This window comes from Sipha flava, unplaced genomic scaffold, assembly GCF_003268045.1.
Source record: "Sipha flava isolate LNK unplaced genomic scaffold, YSA_version1 333_pilon_pilon, whole genome shotgun sequence".
NCBI classification, from domain to species: Eukaryota; Metazoa; Arthropoda; class Insecta; order Hemiptera; family Aphididae; genus Sipha; species Sipha flava.
In genome coordinates, this window is record NW_020273024.1 from 366,021 (window position 1) to 383,279 (window position 17,259).

General features: G+C 27.5%; 2 protein-coding genes across 3 annotated transcripts; one reads left to right on the forward strand and one right to left on the reverse strand.

Annotated features, from left to right (window-relative positions):
- Positions 1-408: 408 nt before the first annotated feature.
- On the reverse strand, positions 409-7,625 carry LOC112687141. The gene is made up of 3 exons (XM_025559703.1): positions 7,334-7,625; positions 4,272-4,456; positions 409-1,881 (listed from the first exon to the last, which is right to left on the reverse strand). Exons 1-3 carry the CDS (start codon positions 7,488-7,490, stop codon positions 1,690-1,692), a joined length of 534 nt encoding a protein of 177 aa, XP_025415488.1. The 5' UTR covers positions 7,491-7,625; the 3' UTR covers positions 409-1,689.
- Positions 7,626-7,816: 191 nt separating this feature from the next.
- Positions 7,817-16,830, forward strand: LOC112687140 (importin-11). 2 transcript variants are annotated; one of them, XM_025559702.1, is made up of 20 exons: positions 7,817-8,107; positions 8,770-8,938; positions 9,024-9,124; positions 9,188-9,301; positions 10,488-10,710; positions 10,800-10,971; positions 11,036-11,299; positions 11,673-11,828; positions 11,913-11,953; positions 12,045-12,227; positions 12,526-12,858; positions 12,935-13,099; positions 13,374-13,566; positions 13,628-13,707; positions 13,808-13,965; positions 15,077-15,173; positions 15,238-15,404; positions 15,465-15,557; positions 16,024-16,180; positions 16,340-16,830. In XM_025559702.1, exons 2-20 carry the CDS (start codon positions 8,810-8,812, stop codon positions 16,439-16,441), a joined length of 2,928 nt encoding a protein of 975 aa, XP_025415487.1. In that variant the 5' UTR covers positions 7,817-8,107; positions 8,770-8,809; the 3' UTR covers positions 16,442-16,830. The 2 variants fall into 2 exon arrangements, with proteins under 2 accessions (XP_025415487.1, XP_025415484.1); XM_025559699.1 differs by having other exon boundaries at positions 8,784-8,938.
- The last annotated feature ends 429 nt before the right edge of the window (positions 16,831-17,259 follow it).

The following is a 17,259-nucleotide window of genomic DNA, read 5'->3' on the forward strand; positions in this document are numbered from 1 at the left end:
TAAATGTTTGATTTTAGAAATAAATGGATCGTTTTTTTTTTTTTTTGTAGATTTAGACAAATATGGTAACTTACACCTTAAAGATCATAAATGAAAAACAAAAAAATACATTACGAGGTATTACAATTTTTATTTTATTCAATTTTGGGTTCACAATTAATGAATAGGTTGTAGTTAACAGGAAATAAAAGTTATACATACGCATTACACAGTAAAAATGAAACAAATTAGGAAATAGGACTTGATACAAAATAAATTATATTATACTATTATCTTAGCACAAACCTTTAACTAATATAGTGTATTTAAATATTAAAGATAAAATAATTAAAATTATAATATTAATTAAAATTTAAAAAAAATGAATAGTTAACATTTTTAAAATTAATAATTTTACCATATAAATTATGCTTTCATTTTTTGTAACGTGAAATAGCTAGTGCAATTTACTAATAAATTGTAACTAGAATTATATAAAATGTTTCACAAATAAATTTCATAAGATTTACGATTTTTCTATTATTATTTGTGTTACATACAATAAATCTGGAATTGTTTACTTCACAACGTGAAATATAGGTTCATGTTATGTTATAATATTGTGTTGCAGGAATTTTTATATACATCGCGAACTGTACAAAGTAGATTGAACAAAGTACAATAGTCGAGTTATCTCATAAGTTTTTTGATATCATCAATATTTAATGAGTTATCGGGATGGTACAGAAATAAATAGAAAAATAGACATAGTACATGAGGATGCAATATTGGGAGAGCTTAAGTATCATTGTGATAGCTAACATATCAAGATATAAGCAATCATAAACGTGACTTAAAAAAAATTAATTCCTCTAACTAAAAATCTTGTATTAATCATGCAGAAATAAACATAAAGAAAGCATTTTAAGAAAATAATTTGATCTAAATAATTTCTTTCTTTATTTATTATTGCTTTTACGTCATAAATAGGCAAATTTATTGAATTTTTTCTTACTTCAATCAATAATCAAATTTCAATGTTAAATATCCGTGTGAAAAAGTTGCTAAAAAGCTGTGTATCAAAAGTGAGGATACTAAGAGTGTCGAAGTAAAAACTAATGTGTGAACTTATTAAATACATTTTTTTTAATTCCCTACAAAAAAAAATTTCGCGTCATCAATTGACTACGTCCAAGAGTTCTTGCTATTTTCGGTTATGAAAGAATTTCATTTTTATAGCATAGAATAAACAGTACGGCGCGTTTATTAGTCGTACTTACTGATAAGTTCTACTGTTAAGCACCGCCCAGTGCTGCTAGAATTCGGATGAGTGTCTATCTTGATTTATAACAATGATGCCATAGACCATAAGCCATGATGCCATCAAATCATTGATTATAGAATAGACTATTCTATAACCAATACACCAAATTAATTACGTATTTCAAAAAACAAGCACTAATTTTACACTATTTCACAACTTATTGTTACCACTGTAAGCCAATGTTCTAAATCTATGTTTCTAAGTTGCAGAGATATATATCGAAAAAAAAAAAGAAAAAAAAATGTTTCTTTTCTTGGAGTATGCATATGTTTTATAAATTAAGGAGTGATGAAGAGAGGTATATTCAAATTCATCATTTAATGTTGTATAATAGAATACATTCGTTTCTGAAATTCACAGAATCACACAAGAACAACGTGATTTTTTCAAACAAATGCAAAATGTCCCATAGCAACTGGAGCGTGATAATCATTGGGATCACTCAAGTAACTAGTAAACCTGCTATCCTTTTTGAACATATGAACCAAAGGTTTATGCACAGGTTGCTTAGCTTTATTGCATTCGTACTGATGTAGGGGTATCCCAGTAGTGTTATACAATGGGTACTTGGCGCATAGCTGAAAAAATACAAATCACGATGTTTATTTAGACCATTAATTACATATGTTTGCAGTAAAAGTATATTTATCAAACATCAAAATTTCTTTAACATTAAAATAAATTTCTACATTGAAATTAACGTGAATAAATTGTGAAACCACTTTTCATTTCATTTTTCAGTACTTAAAAGTTTAAATTTGAATAACCATTATAGGTATAATAATGTCAAATGCATTTAGAATTCTTTAACTTCTAATTTTTAATTTATTTCTTAAATATTAAATTTTAAGAGTGAGCAGTATTCTCTGTAATATAAATAATATTAAGAAATAGCTCAAATTCATAATTGTTTTTCACTCAATTCTCAATATCTTTAATACTCAATACCTACTTAACATTTTATTTTTATATTTATGTTTTGAATAATAAATAATTATTTACTTTTGGATGCCCAAAGACTTCTCATTTCTTGTTTTAATATTTCTTTTAAATTATTTTCCATTTAGTAAGTAAATAATTGATTTGTTTTCGAGGACTTTTATGAACACACAAATGTGTGGTGAATAAGTGTGTATACAAGGGATGTTGAGCATAGATAGGTATATATAGGTTTATAAGGTATATAAATATTTTATGTGTATAAATGGGTGTTTTATTCGAGTAAGTTGAACAATATTATAAGTGTAAGGTGGTTGTGGTGAGAGTTTTAAGCAGGTGTATAGTATGGTTGGTGTGAACTGTCGTAAGAGTATAGCTGAGACTGCGATATGACATAGAACGTGAGTTTGAAAAGTGAACTACGGTAAGGTAAGTATGGAAGGATTTAAGGTGGTAAAGGGGTGCTGAAATAAGAATATGGTGAAGTGTTAGATTAAGGAGAGAGGATATGCAGATAGTACTAAGAATATAATTACTTATAAGTAATGATAGGATATAGGTTAGGTGAGGTATAGTGGTGAGGAGGTATTGTGAAATAATTATAAAATATTGAAAATAATAAAAATAATCTGTCGACTACTGTATAACAATTATACATAAAAAAAGTTAAAATAATTACTTATAAAAAAAATGTACTAGTATATTGTTTTACAATAGACTACATGGAAAAAGAAAAGGCACCGACAACGATGATGTAATTTGCGATTCAAATCAAATCGTTCGTAACATTGAATCGGTTCAAAAAACCCGTTCGTTCGCGAACGACCCATCCAAATAATCTAAAAAAATAAAGCGTTTATCTTTAATTAATTTTCGGGGAACGGAAATTGGAAATGAAAAGTGTATTTTTATTTTCCATCCATTAATGCCAACGATGTCAATAGGCAGTAATACATAGAAGATGGTCAATCAGTTAATTAATAATTAAATAATCTACGCAGAAATATTTCTTCGATCATTAAAAAAAGTATTTTGTTAATAAAATGTAATACACAAATAAAAATTTCAATATTACACAGTTTTAACTTAAATCTTCTTTGATACATTATATTTTAAAGTGTACCTTATTATTATTTATATTTAATTTGTATATGTTTTTTAATTCCTAAAATTCTTATAATTATTTGGCTACTGCACACACAATTCTACTCGTCAAAATGTTTAAAAATAATGGACCTAGTAGTGTGCAAGTGCATATGAATAGTTATAGTTGTTTTTTTGTATTTTTTAATAATTAATTATATGAAATTACTTTTAAGCAATCAAAGTACAGTTTGGTTTATCATAATGTCAACCATAAATCAATATGAATTTATTTATTTGCATAAATAAAACTTTCGAGTGAAATTGAATAGTTTGAATAGTTATTAATAACATAATTACCACTTAATACTCATCAAAAATTTAATCATTTAATGTCAATCTTATAGAAAATAGTTTATATTCGTAAAATTAGTCTTTATTTATAGAGCTATATCTAGTTAGAATTTTAAAAACCAAGTTCAAAATTAATAATTATATAATCATATAATAAATAGTATTATAATATTACTATCATATAAGTGTTTGTGACTAGAAAATTAAAATTAAAAATTATTTAATATGTAATATTTATATAATTAAATTAATTTTGTTATAAACCAACTTTGATACTTGTATTTTCTGAGGCTTCAGAAAAACTTCTTGAAACCATTCTTGCCTAAAATCATTATGGTGTACCTTATCGTGAGAATGAAAAAAAATAAAACAAGGTTTTAACCCTGTAACCGGGATTTGTGAAAAGTCAACCTACTTTGACTCCTTGGAATAAACTAATAGGTACTTACGTTATAAATAAATATTTAAACTAAAAATAATTATTCAAATATTTTTAATTATGACTATTATTATTTTTTTTATAGAAATAATTTTTAATGATTCATAAGCATTTATCGAAAAATATAATATATTTGGTACACTGTCAACATACTTCTTCATTTAATTGGTCTCCTATTTCTTTTAGTTTGAACCCTTTAATTTGAAAATTGCTGCTGTAGGTTGTTTCGAACTGATTATTTTGAGCGTAATAGTTTTTGGTTTTTTCTGCCATGTCATTCAGTACTTTTTCAGTCATTGTCTTCCACAAATGTTCTTCCAATTCTTTTCTTTTTCTCTCTTTGATGAAATAATAAATAAATTACATTGTTCTATCAATTTAAAAAAAAAAAAAAAAAAAAAAAAAAAGATTATGCTAAGGTAAATTTTTTTTCTCTGTGATTTCAGTCCATTACTTATAGTTACTTATGGCAGACAGTTGTTTCGTTCATTTAAAATTTGTAATTTGAGGTAGGTCTAGTAGTTGTAAATGTAATACATATTTATTATCTAGTAGTGTATAAGTATAAGCATTCTTAAACAATTAATGTATACATAATTTTACAACAGCAATAACTTATTACTAATAAGTATTAAGTACCGACGTTTAGACAGTTTTTATATTTACGATTTGAAAACTAATATTCTCATAATAATTTGAAGCGAGACAAACACCGATCAGAGACGCGAACTAGGTTTTAAGTGTGGATGCCTTTGGAATTAAGGCCGTGGCATGTATTCAATAATTACGATTAATCCATGAACTTCAAGTACTTTCGGTGTTAAGCTCATCAGCTCCTTCCAACAAAATGAAGCTAATCTTAAAGTACTCGGTACTATCAATATCTTCGATAAAATTGACTCGAGCTATAAAATTAGGATTCAACGTCATAATGAAGGAATAGATAAAAATCGTTAGATATTAGAAAATATTCTGAACTGTATACAATTTTGTGGACAACATAATTCACCATTAAGAGGTCACAATGAAAAAATTAACACTAATAATAAAGGTGTTTTCGTCGGTGTTGTTGAGTTATGTAAAGACTTAGAGTAAGTTTGCGTAGTCATTTTGAAAATTCATAAGTGTTCAAAGGGACATCTAAAACAATACAGAATTATTTGTTAGATTGTATATTACTTGTAACCAGAAAACAAATTTTATTAAAAATATAAACTGCTCAATTTATTTCTATAATCGTCGATGAGTCTACTGACATTTCTAATATGTTTCAATTAGTTATTGTATTTCGCTATGAACTTAAAGGTCAACCAGTAGAACGTTTTTGGTGGTTTTTAAATCCTGATGGACACAATGCAGAATCATTAACATCAACAATATTATCTGAAATAAATCCTATTTTAAAAAATACTCCGAATAAACTAATAGCACAATATTATGATGGCGCGGCAATCATGAGTGGACAAAAGAGTGGAGTTAATGTTAGGGTTAAGGAACTATACCCATATGCGTATTGTATTCATTGCTGTGCACACCAGTTAAACTTAATTATGACACAATAAGTATCTCAAAATAAAGAAGTTCGGATATTTTTTTCAAATTTATCAGAAATACCGGTATTTTTTTCAAATTCACCGCAAAGAGTAGTCGTATTGGATAAATTAGTTGGCGTTAGATTACCACGGGCAGTACAAACTCGATGGAATTTCAATATACGTACGGTTAACATTGTTTATGAGTATAGAGATAAAATAATGGAGTGTATAGACAAAATAATAGAATCTTCCCAACAAACTTTGACTATTAATCAAGCTGGGTCAATAAAATGTTTATTAAGTAATTCAATATTTATATTCTGGTTATCTATTTTTCATAAAATAATGCCACATGTAGACTGTTTATATAACAATGTTCAAGTCGTTAATACTGACCCGGTACAAATAAATAATTCAGTCGAAAAATTTAAACACGAAATATCTAAAATAAGAAATAATGTAACTGATATTATTGAAAGTGCTTCAAATATGCCTAATATTAATATAAAAAAATCACGTTTGGAATCACATGAAACCATGAATATATCGCGAAAAAATGCTGTGCTTGAGGTCTGCGATACAATAATTGTCAAAGCTAAAGATCATTTAGAATTTACTAAACACTTAACCGCCGCTAACTTATTTAAAGCTGAAAAATATTTAGAATATTCTAAAACATTTCCATTACAATATTTTCAATGCACAATTGAATGCTACACGTTTTTTGATATCGAAAAGTTGAATACTGAACTAGAAGTTATGTATTTTCGAGATGACTACCAAACTTTGAATGGTGTAATTCCAACATAAAAAAAAATAATATCAAATGATATGAATGAAACTTTTTGAGAAATCCTTAGGGTTTTGTTTTCATTTACTTTCTACCATGGTTTGTCCGCTTATTGATTAAAAGTGATGATTTTTATCAATACTATTTAGTTATAATACAGAAAATCGCAAAATTTTTAACTAAACTGTAAAACTAAAACATTTTGTGTCAGGTAGATATAGGAGTGTATATTTGCCTTAGCCCCCAAGGATCACCTTGGGATAAAAAATGTTAGCACTCCTAAGTTTTAGGCCGGTCTCACCCTGGAACCGAATACGCGCGACTGCTGACTATGGTCAACAACAGACGAATTGACTGCTCTCATACTAGGATCGACTGCGTACGACTACCTGGTTGAAAGTATTAGTAGTATGTTGCGAGAAGAAGATGCTCAAGAAGAACATAATCGGTTGATCAGATATTCCAGAAAAGAGAAGAGCATAGCGATTTGTAATGACTTGTAATACATAATACGTAATACATTACGTCCATGAAAATAAAAATAATGAAAATAATGTCAAAATAAAAAATACAAAATCAATTTACAAAGTCGTACAATCTACGGGGTAAAATCCGAGCAAGTTGAGATCGAGTCATAAGTAGGAGCTAAAAGCACGTGGTCGCACGACAAAATTGGGTTTAACGTGACAGTGCTAATTATATTATCAAAGTTGGGAAGGTTAGTGCTTAGTCGTGCGACTGCGTACGACCAAAAATAAAATGAGTAATTCTGTTCCGCTAATACTTAGTTCCGTTTTCTTGGTATTTTTTACCAGTTTATCAAGTGCGATTTGGTTCGCGAAAAAAATAACGAATCCAATAAATGCTTAATCCATGATTTCGTTACCTACCTTTGTCATCGCACGGTGTTCTCACGACCGACGCTTGCGCCCGGCCGTAAGTCTCGTGCGTGGTCGACCTCCAAACGTGTCCCGCATCACCATCGCAGTGCGGCATTTCGAACGTCTGTTTCTGGCTGCTATTCTTGCGAGGTCGGACAGTGGTCATCGCGGACGCTACGGGTCTCCGTTTAGGTGCCTAGCGGTACGTGCGAGCCACGGGTAATGTCCCGCTTAACGCTTACCGCTTGGCAGGTACGTATACGCGCGTCGTAAATAACACTGACCGTTACCAATGTTACCGTCCGTAGACAAGCGCCGCGACCCAGGTACCGGCCGTTCGTTATCGATCACGCGCGCCGCCGCCTTGGGCACCACTGGCCTGGACGATATCGTTCTCGCGCGCTCCGGAATGAGGTTAGGATTAATAAACGTTGGGAAAAAACATACGACCCAGCACCAACACAACCGCACGTCGTACACACGCGCGTGCCGTATCGATCATTGTGCAGCTGCTGTAATCACCGCTAGACATTATTATTACTATTATTATTATTTACGGTCGTCTTGCGTACGGCGGTGTTGAAGTCATACAATAATGTGTGTGTGTACGACGCGTATACACCTGATCATGATGGTTTCTTCTCGTTTCTTCCGTTGATCGTCGATCGTCTCTTGTCGAAATCCGCGACGTACTGTTTCGCTGTTCCGGCTTGAGCTTGAGCTTCGCTTCAGACTTCAGCGTCCGTTGCATCTCCCGCACTCCTCAACAAACCTAAATGACCGGTGAGTGTTCTCGCTGATAGACTCGTTCGTACATCGTGCTTAAAAACCGTGTTTCTAAGTGTTTCGTGATGCCGAAGGCCATCATCAATATCTTTCCTACAACCCAACGAACTCTATGTCTGCAAATCTATTGCCTGTCACATCTCACCATCCATGTGTGCATATAATCTATGTACTTCGTTTAAAAATCTTCCACAGTGGTCGACCTTCCGGTTGTGTCTTTCATGCACACACTCCAGTTTCTACTGATATTTATTTGACTACCACCTGACCAATAATAATCATTTGAAATTGTTTTTTTTTTTTTTTGGTCTAGGTACTGATTTTGATTGTGTCATATGATTATAGTGATATAAAATGGTTTTTGAAAAGAATGACTCGGTAAAATTGCACATTTTCTGCATTATAAACAATAATATCATCAAATTATACAAATCAACTCCTGTTAATATAATTCTGAACAGATTTTGCTTAATTTTAATTTCTTTATTACTAGGTACTCATTTTTCCTATCTATTATTGTTCTTTGCCTATCACTTAATCACTACTGTGGTTATCATGTTCTTGAGAAAAAAAATTAGTTTCTTATGTGTGTTAACAGATATGACTATATAATTGTTTTATTGTGCTTGTGCTATGAATAAATGCAATTTTTATGTTAGGATTTTGTTTTTAGTTAAATAGTAAAATTATTCAATCAAAATGGAAATTGAACAATTGGTATATGAAACACTCATGCAGGCCAGTAGTCAACATCCTGATATGCTGAAACCTGCTGAACAAAAACTTAAAGAATGGGAAGTACAACCAGGATTTTATTCATTGTTATTTGTAAGATTATGGTTTTTTTTTTTACTAACTATTATAATTATAAACATTTAATATAGCTTTATTTATGTACTTAATAAATGTGCAGAGAATATTTTCCAATCAGTCATTAGACTTGAATGTTCGTTGGATGGCAATTCTATGTTTTAAACAAGGTGTTGAAAAATATTGGAGAAAAAATAGTCAACAGTAAGTACTTATTTTAATATTAAATATCTTTATTGAAAACTAATATAAGTTTTAACTTAAAAGTGGCATTTCGGAAGAGGAAAAAGTTACTTTAAGAAAAATGTTATTAACAAACTTGTCTGAACCTGTTCCACGACTTGCTACTCAAGTTAGTGTAATAATTGGCAGAGTTGCAAGGTAATCCAAAATCTTATATATTAAATCTTGATAAAAATGTTTTAAGTACATATGATTTTATTTTAACTAAAGAAATCAGTTACATACTTTTATATAAGGAATTTTATACAGGTGGTACTATAAAAACTAAATTTTATTTTCTTGTTTTTCTAAGTGTAAAAATTTAAAAAGAAATATTTAAAGTCTTGTTCAATTTTGTCCCATTACTGTCTATGTTTTTGTTTACTAAGAAGTGTTTTTGATTTTTCCAGCTTTTATTTTATTTTAATATTTTGTCATTTTAATCAGAAAACTTCAGAAATTTTTTTTTTTTTTAAGTTTTTATATTTTAAATGTACGAACAACTATCATTCATTTAGATTTGTTTTTTCAACTAATATTTTTAGTTGTATTAAAAAATTTATAAATATCTGTATCATTAATAATTTCTTGTCCTATGTTTTTTTTTTTTTTTTTTTGATATATATGATAACGTTTGATAAAATCAGACTATTTAGTTTATCATAAAATGAATTTAGTATTATTCATCATTGTAACCTTTATATTTACATTTAAATATAGTGAAACTTATGGTACTGCTATATTTACATCAGTTTTCTCTATGTTATGTAATATTATATGTATTTTCATTTTCATAATTTTTTATTTTTGCTATTTTTCTAAAATTGCAGTAGAATTTGCATTAATTAATATTAAATTATAACCATTTTTAATTTATTAATTTTTTTAATTTACAAATGTTGAATATTTTAAAAAAAATTTCTTCTTAAAAAATTACTCATTTTCACTTAATTAATTTCTTAATATGTCCATTATAGAATATTAAAAAAAAATTTAAAATTTGACATAATTCAATTACTAAGTGTGAATTTGATTAATGTCACTAGGATATAAATTTCTAAAATTTAGTCATTTTTTGTTTTCAAATAATTTATTAATGACTGAAATTTTTTCAAATATTTGGTTCATCTATTTTACCTTGCTCAAATTAAATACTTTATTATCTAATGCAAATTTCAATATAGTTTCATTATTATACATCTTTGTAATATAAATAATGGTTCAAATTACTTAAAATAGATTTTATAATAATGAATTTTTGTAGTAAATTTTTTTGTATAATTATTTTGTAAGCAATATATTAGTAAAACCTAATTCTAAATTTTGTGTTATACTCAATATTTAGATTGGATTGGCCTTATGATTGGGGAGATTTGATGCCTGAATTAATGGAACGTATCAAATATGATCCACAAAATCGTGCTTTGTTATCAATGCATCATGTAGTCAAATCATTATCAGGAAAACGATTGTATGATAGTATACGATTATTTCAAGATGCATCCAGCCAATTATTCCCAAACTTTTATAGTCATTGGGAACAAAGAACTGATGCATTTATTGAAGAAGTAAAAAATTTGATTTTTACATGAACATTTAATTAATAAATTAATATTTGTGAAAATAATTGATCTAATCAAATAACTTACCTGTGCAGATGGAACAAGGGCATGCATTCCCTTCAACAGCTAAACTTTTGGAAGATGCATTTTATACTCAAAAAATTTTGTCCAACTTTGTATTGTATGGTTTTAAATCACCTTATCCTGATGATGTAAAAAGATTCATCTTAGCTGTCTTCAATAAAGTTCGACCAATTGTTGCTTGCCGTTAGTCAATACAAATTTGAAGTAAAATTGAAAATTTATTTTTAAAATCATTTTTTATTTTTAGGTGCTTACTACCCTGATTTAATTGAAAAATTTGTGTGTCGAATGTTCAAAATGCTTATGACAATCATAGAAGAGCATCCTGCTGAATATTTGGATTTTATTCAGCCAACTATTGAACTTGCTTATTACTATGGTTTTACTGCTGAAGGAAACGCTGTTGTCTTTGAAAGATTCTTAATACAGCTTTTTAATTTAACTAAATTCATATTAATTTGTCCTCAATATAAATTGCCTCGTACTAATGGCCCTGTTTGTCAAGTTGAGGGTAAGATAATGATTTTCAAAATAAATTATTTAAATGTATATAATTGTTAGCTATTTGAAAATAATTTTAATACATATTTAGTGGTTGAAATAATTCATCATTGTATTTAATATTAAGATAATTTTCATTTTTTTAGTCTAATGATAAAATTGTTTGGACTTAAGAAACATTTATTCTTTTGATATAATATTTATTAAAATTCAATTTAATATTTATATTTATAAAAGTGTTTTCTTAGGTTGAACATATTATATTATGTATTCATGTGTTAAATTTTTCATCAGAATATTAATATATTGAAATTCTTTATAAATGATTTGATTGATGTGATATATTTCAAATTTTATAATATTAATTACAAATATTGTTTTAGAAAATGCAAGAAGAATATCAGTTATAGCTGTTCAACATAAAGGGTCAGTATTCAAATCTGATCGATTAATGAATATGTGTCAGCAGCTAATCTATAAATATTTTTTGCTGACACCAGCTGAATTAGAAATATGGGATAGCGATCCAGAAATGTTTGGTTAGTGATTTATTAAAATCATTATTTATTTGTTGTTAGTAAAATATTTATTAAGTTATTGTTAATTATTTATTATTATAACAGCTACAGATGAAGTTGGAGAATATTGGAAGTATAACTTAAAGGTAAGTAAAATTTTTGGAAATTTAATTATTATTTAAATAATCTAATTAATGAAACTGATTGCAAATCAATATAACTCGTATTTCTTTTTAGGCATGTACAGAATCATTATTTATGTCATTATTTCATGAGTTTAGAGAATTATTAACACCTAGACTTGCAGCAACTATTGAGTCAAATAGAGAATTTGTTGACCCTACTAATTTAGAAGCAGTATTAAAAAAAGATGCTATTTATAATGCATTTGGACTTACTGCATTTGAAATGTTTGATATTGTAAGTATAACAAATAATTAATTTATACCACATACTGATTGATAGTGAATAATTCTTTATAAAATAATATTTTTTTTATTATTATACTTGAGTATTCATATTATTGATCAATATTAAATGAATTCGAATTGATAAATAAATAAAAAAAAAAAAAAAAAAATAATAAAAGAAACTAAATGATCTGCTAAATAATGTTCATATCAATAGTTTACATAACAAATTATTAAAACATCTAGTATATATTCTCTAATACCAATTTGTAACATTTTAATGAGATTTTATTATGGTTTTTAACTAGATAAATTTTGATGACTGGTTTAATACAACTTTACGTCAAGAGTTGATGGAAACACGTGGTCATTCACGTGTATTGAAAAGACGTGTTGCATGGTTGATTGGACAATGGCTTACAGTCAGACTAAACCCTGAATATAGACCAGAATTGTATAATATTCTCATCGGACTTTTAAATCCTGAACAAGATATGGCTGTTCGTTTAGCTGCTACATCTACTTTACGATGTGCAATCGATGATTTTGATTTTAGTTCAGAGCACTTCATTGAATATTTGGAGCCAATGGCATTCTCATTATATAAACTTTTAGTTAGTGTACGAGAGTGTGACACAAAGGTACAATATTTATACTAGTTAACACACCTGTTAAGTACATGTGAATATGATTTATATTGTATTGTTATTGTTTCAGTTAAATGTTCTACATGTAATGTCATTTATGGTAGAACGATTAGGTCCTATGGTTGAACCTTATTTTGACTCTTTACTTCAGTACTTACCAAAATTATGGACTGACTCAGATGACCATCATATGCTTCGTTGTGCAATTATTTCCACATTAACACAAATTGTTCGAGTAAATAATTCTGTTTAAATTATTTAGATCAAGAGTTATCAACCTTTTTTCTCAGTAACTCCTTTAAGCTTAATAAAATGTCAAGTACTATTTGAAGATACATCCCTTTAAAATACAATTATGGGACTTAATGGTTGATAATTTGTGCTAATATTAATTATCAATTAATTTAAATAATTTTCTTATCTTTCTTTTTGTTGTGAATCGCCTCTTTTGATTTGAATAACTTCTAAATATTTTAATGTGATTCAAATTCTTTTTTTTTTTTATTCAGGCTATTCGAACAAAAAGTGCTGAACTTACCCCATTCTTAGTTCCTATAATTAGATACAGTGTAGATATTAAAGAAACAGCATATATTTATTTACAAGAAGATGGTCTTGAATTACTGTTATCTTATATTGAATCATGTTCAACATATAATGATGACATGCTAAGTTTAATAAATTATCTTCTTCCATTATTAGGTAAGAAAATTTGTGAGTATAATTTTAATATCTAAAATTTATATATTAATTTTTAATACAGATTACTCTACTGAACATTTAAAAACTGGTCTTATGATACTTGAAGCTTATATTCTAATTGCACCAGAAAGAGTTATATCGGTAAGTATTTGTTTTTTAAGTAAGCCATAATATTCAAGTTTATTAGAATTATTGAAGTATGAATTTTATCTAATAGTTTATTATTAATTTGTGTTCCCAGGAATATGGTACACAATTTTTTAACTTAACTACATCTCTAATGAATGATCTTAAAGATGAAGGAATAGTATGTATACTATCTCTATATGAAACAATTATTAAAGTCAATTTACCGCAAACTATAGAGATGATGATGGTTGTTTTAGGACAAAACTTAAAGTAAGAATAATAATTTAATATATGTAGCTTTTCTGTCACCTGTTTTTGATTCCCTCTAATAAAACGTTGGTTTCAATATATTATTTTTAATGTTATATTGAAATTAAGCCATAATATTAACTTTATCACTAGCTGGAGATCTAAAATAGTAAAATAAATGACCCTAGTCAATACCACAAAAAAATATCCACTTTCAAATGCATCTTCAAAATTTAAGTTCCTACTCGTAAATCAGCTATTGTACTGTTACTAGGCAGAAAAAAAATTAATCACTTATGTAATCAGATACCAGGCCAAAAGTAGCACTTAATTGGGTTGTTCTACCCTTAAAAGTTATTCATAGGTGTGATGCTGGCAGCTTTTAAACTAAAATAATAGTATTCTTTCCTTTGAAGTTCATTCATAATACCAACGTTAGAACAAAGCACAAAAATTGTCTCATACTCTAGCAATGTACCTTTAATAATTGAAGCGCTCGGCCGAACAACGGGACAAGCGCCACCGAGCACATTTTACAATAGACGCATTTAAAATATTACGGACCATTTCTGTCCGTGTTGGTTGAACATTGCACGTAGCTCGTTGTTCCATCCGTATTCTCTTAATCAACTTACCTTAATGTAATAATATCCATTGAGTCTACTAATCGGACAAAATATAATAATAAACGATAAACGCAATAATGCCGAGACTGGCGCTTGTCCCGTTGTTCGGCCGAGCGCTTCAATTGTTTTTAAAATTAATTATAAAGCAATTATAATACATTGACATTGAAATACATTGTATATTGATTATATATCTTATTTAAAAAGAAGCTAAATGTTTAAAGAAAATTAAAGTTATTATAGTAATTTCTTGATTATTCGCAATCCTCCACAAAACTAAATAGTTTAAATATAATTATAAATTAATGCAATTTGTACCCTTATAAGACAACTCTGAAGAAAATAAATAAAAATGATGACTATGCTATAATAATAATGTTATCATTTAATGTTAAATCATGTAAGAATTTTTGTGCTTATTTTTGGCCCATTTCATCTTATTTCAGATTATCTGTGGATTAAAAAAAGTGAATGTAATTATTATTAATTGTATTTTTTTTTTATAGATGCTTATGCTCAGGAGAAATAGGTTTGACAGTAAATAGTTGCCGTTTATCTTTGATTTCTAGAGTCATATTAAATGACCCAGCTATTTTTATTCAAGTAAATACTAAATATATTTAATTTTAATTTGTCTAGGACTTGTACATATTATTATTATTTTTAGGTTGTAGAACATTTATGTATCACAGAGAATGGTAATTTAATAAACTTTGATAATGTTCTTAATAGAATTATTGAAGTTTGGTTAGAACGCATGAACCAAATTGTACAAAATGATAGAAGAAAACTATTAGGCCTTGCATTAGCTTCACTTTTAACTTGTCAAAAGAAGTGAGTTATTACATTATTTAGTATAATGTATTACGTATAATACAATTTTTTGTATTTCAGACCAATTTTAGAATTATTTAAAGAAATCATAACTGTTTGTGTGGAAACTTTAAATGACATAATGAGGAAGACTGATGATGGAAGTTATACAGAGTAAGCAAATTATTATTTCAATATTTCTAGATATTTTGAGTTTCAAATTACGGATATATTATTTTTCCTTGATATCATTTTTATTTTTTTATTTTGTATATCATTTATTTAACTCAATATTAATAAAAACAAAAATATATTATCAGTTGAGTTAAGTTACAAGTTATAATAAATAGAAAATTTGTGATAAAATGTGCCACTGAATAGCTCAGAGAAAGAGAAAAAATGAATGGGCAGTTAAATTGACGTTTTAAGTTTAATATCTGGTTTAGAGGTAAACTTTTAGCCCATTTTGGAGAAGTTAATGAGATGTAACAACACTGGTTTTATGAAAATTCAATCTTGTAAAATAATTAAATACTAAATCTAGAAAATATAAATGTAATTGAAAAGCTCATACAAAATTTATTTTTACTATGTTATTTATTGATTTTACTCTTTTTGTACATTTAACTTAATTGTACAGTTCCATGTTATTGACTGATGATTGCTCCAATGTAAGTTCGCGAGCGAATTCTGAATGTGAATATCAGTATGAAACTGAACATAATGAACGCCAAAGGTGTCTGTCACTTAAAGACCCAGTACACTGCATACCATTCCATACATTTTTGCAGTCTCAAGTAAGAAAATACATTTTTAATTACTTAATATCTATTAAGTTGCATTGGCCTATCCCTAGTGTATTCTTATTCTTTATTACTTATTTTCTTCAATATTATTTAACATATATTAACATCAATTTTTAATTAATTAATTAATTAAATTTTACTTCCCTGCAGTTATTAACATTGAAAAATCAAATTGGAGAGCAACAGTTCCAAAGTGGGCTTATATCCAAGGTAGACAGTGACATACTAGAACAACTTTACTTGTACATGTAGAGTGGCATAAATTAATGTTATGTACAAAATGTCTTTCTTCCATTCAGTCTACAAAGCTCTTTTATATTATGAAATAATTACTAAATTATATTATGTTATAAAAATTGATACATAACTGTGTAATATTTAGACAGGTTTAATTTATCATTAATTTAACTATACTCTATTTCTTTGAACAGAAAATTTACTGTATAATTTTTTTTTTCACAATTGATTTTTATACATTGTTTTTATTGCAGCTGTATTGAGACCTATTGATAGGCACAACATGTTAAAAGTTTTGTCGCATTATTTACTTGATGATTAATATTGTTCACTCCAGACTCATTTTACAATTTTATATTTTGCCATTGATCTAATAAGAATATACTAGTCATTAATGAAATTTATTAAGGTTGATTAATTATAATTATTACATTATTGGTGATAACAATTCGTATAAATAAGCAGATTTAAGTTTACTAAGTCCATCCCTTGCTGTGTTTGTGAAGTTTAAAAATGCATTGATTTAATCATTTTAATCATTGACTTATTATAAACCAGTCAAACATTGCAGTTGTAAAGATTACATTCACCTAGCTTAAAATATGTCTGTTACCAGAATATTATTCTATTCAACTGCATTGTAGAATAGAATTGAATGCAAGGGAATATTCTGATTGAATTCTAATCTCGTTTAAATAATTTTGTCATGTGTTTTATTCTTCATAATTGTAAGTGGACAATATAAATTTGTCACTGTTAAAAAAAAATGATATTTAATATGTTTTTATTTATTATTATTATTATTATTATTAACTAATTTTAAAATATATATT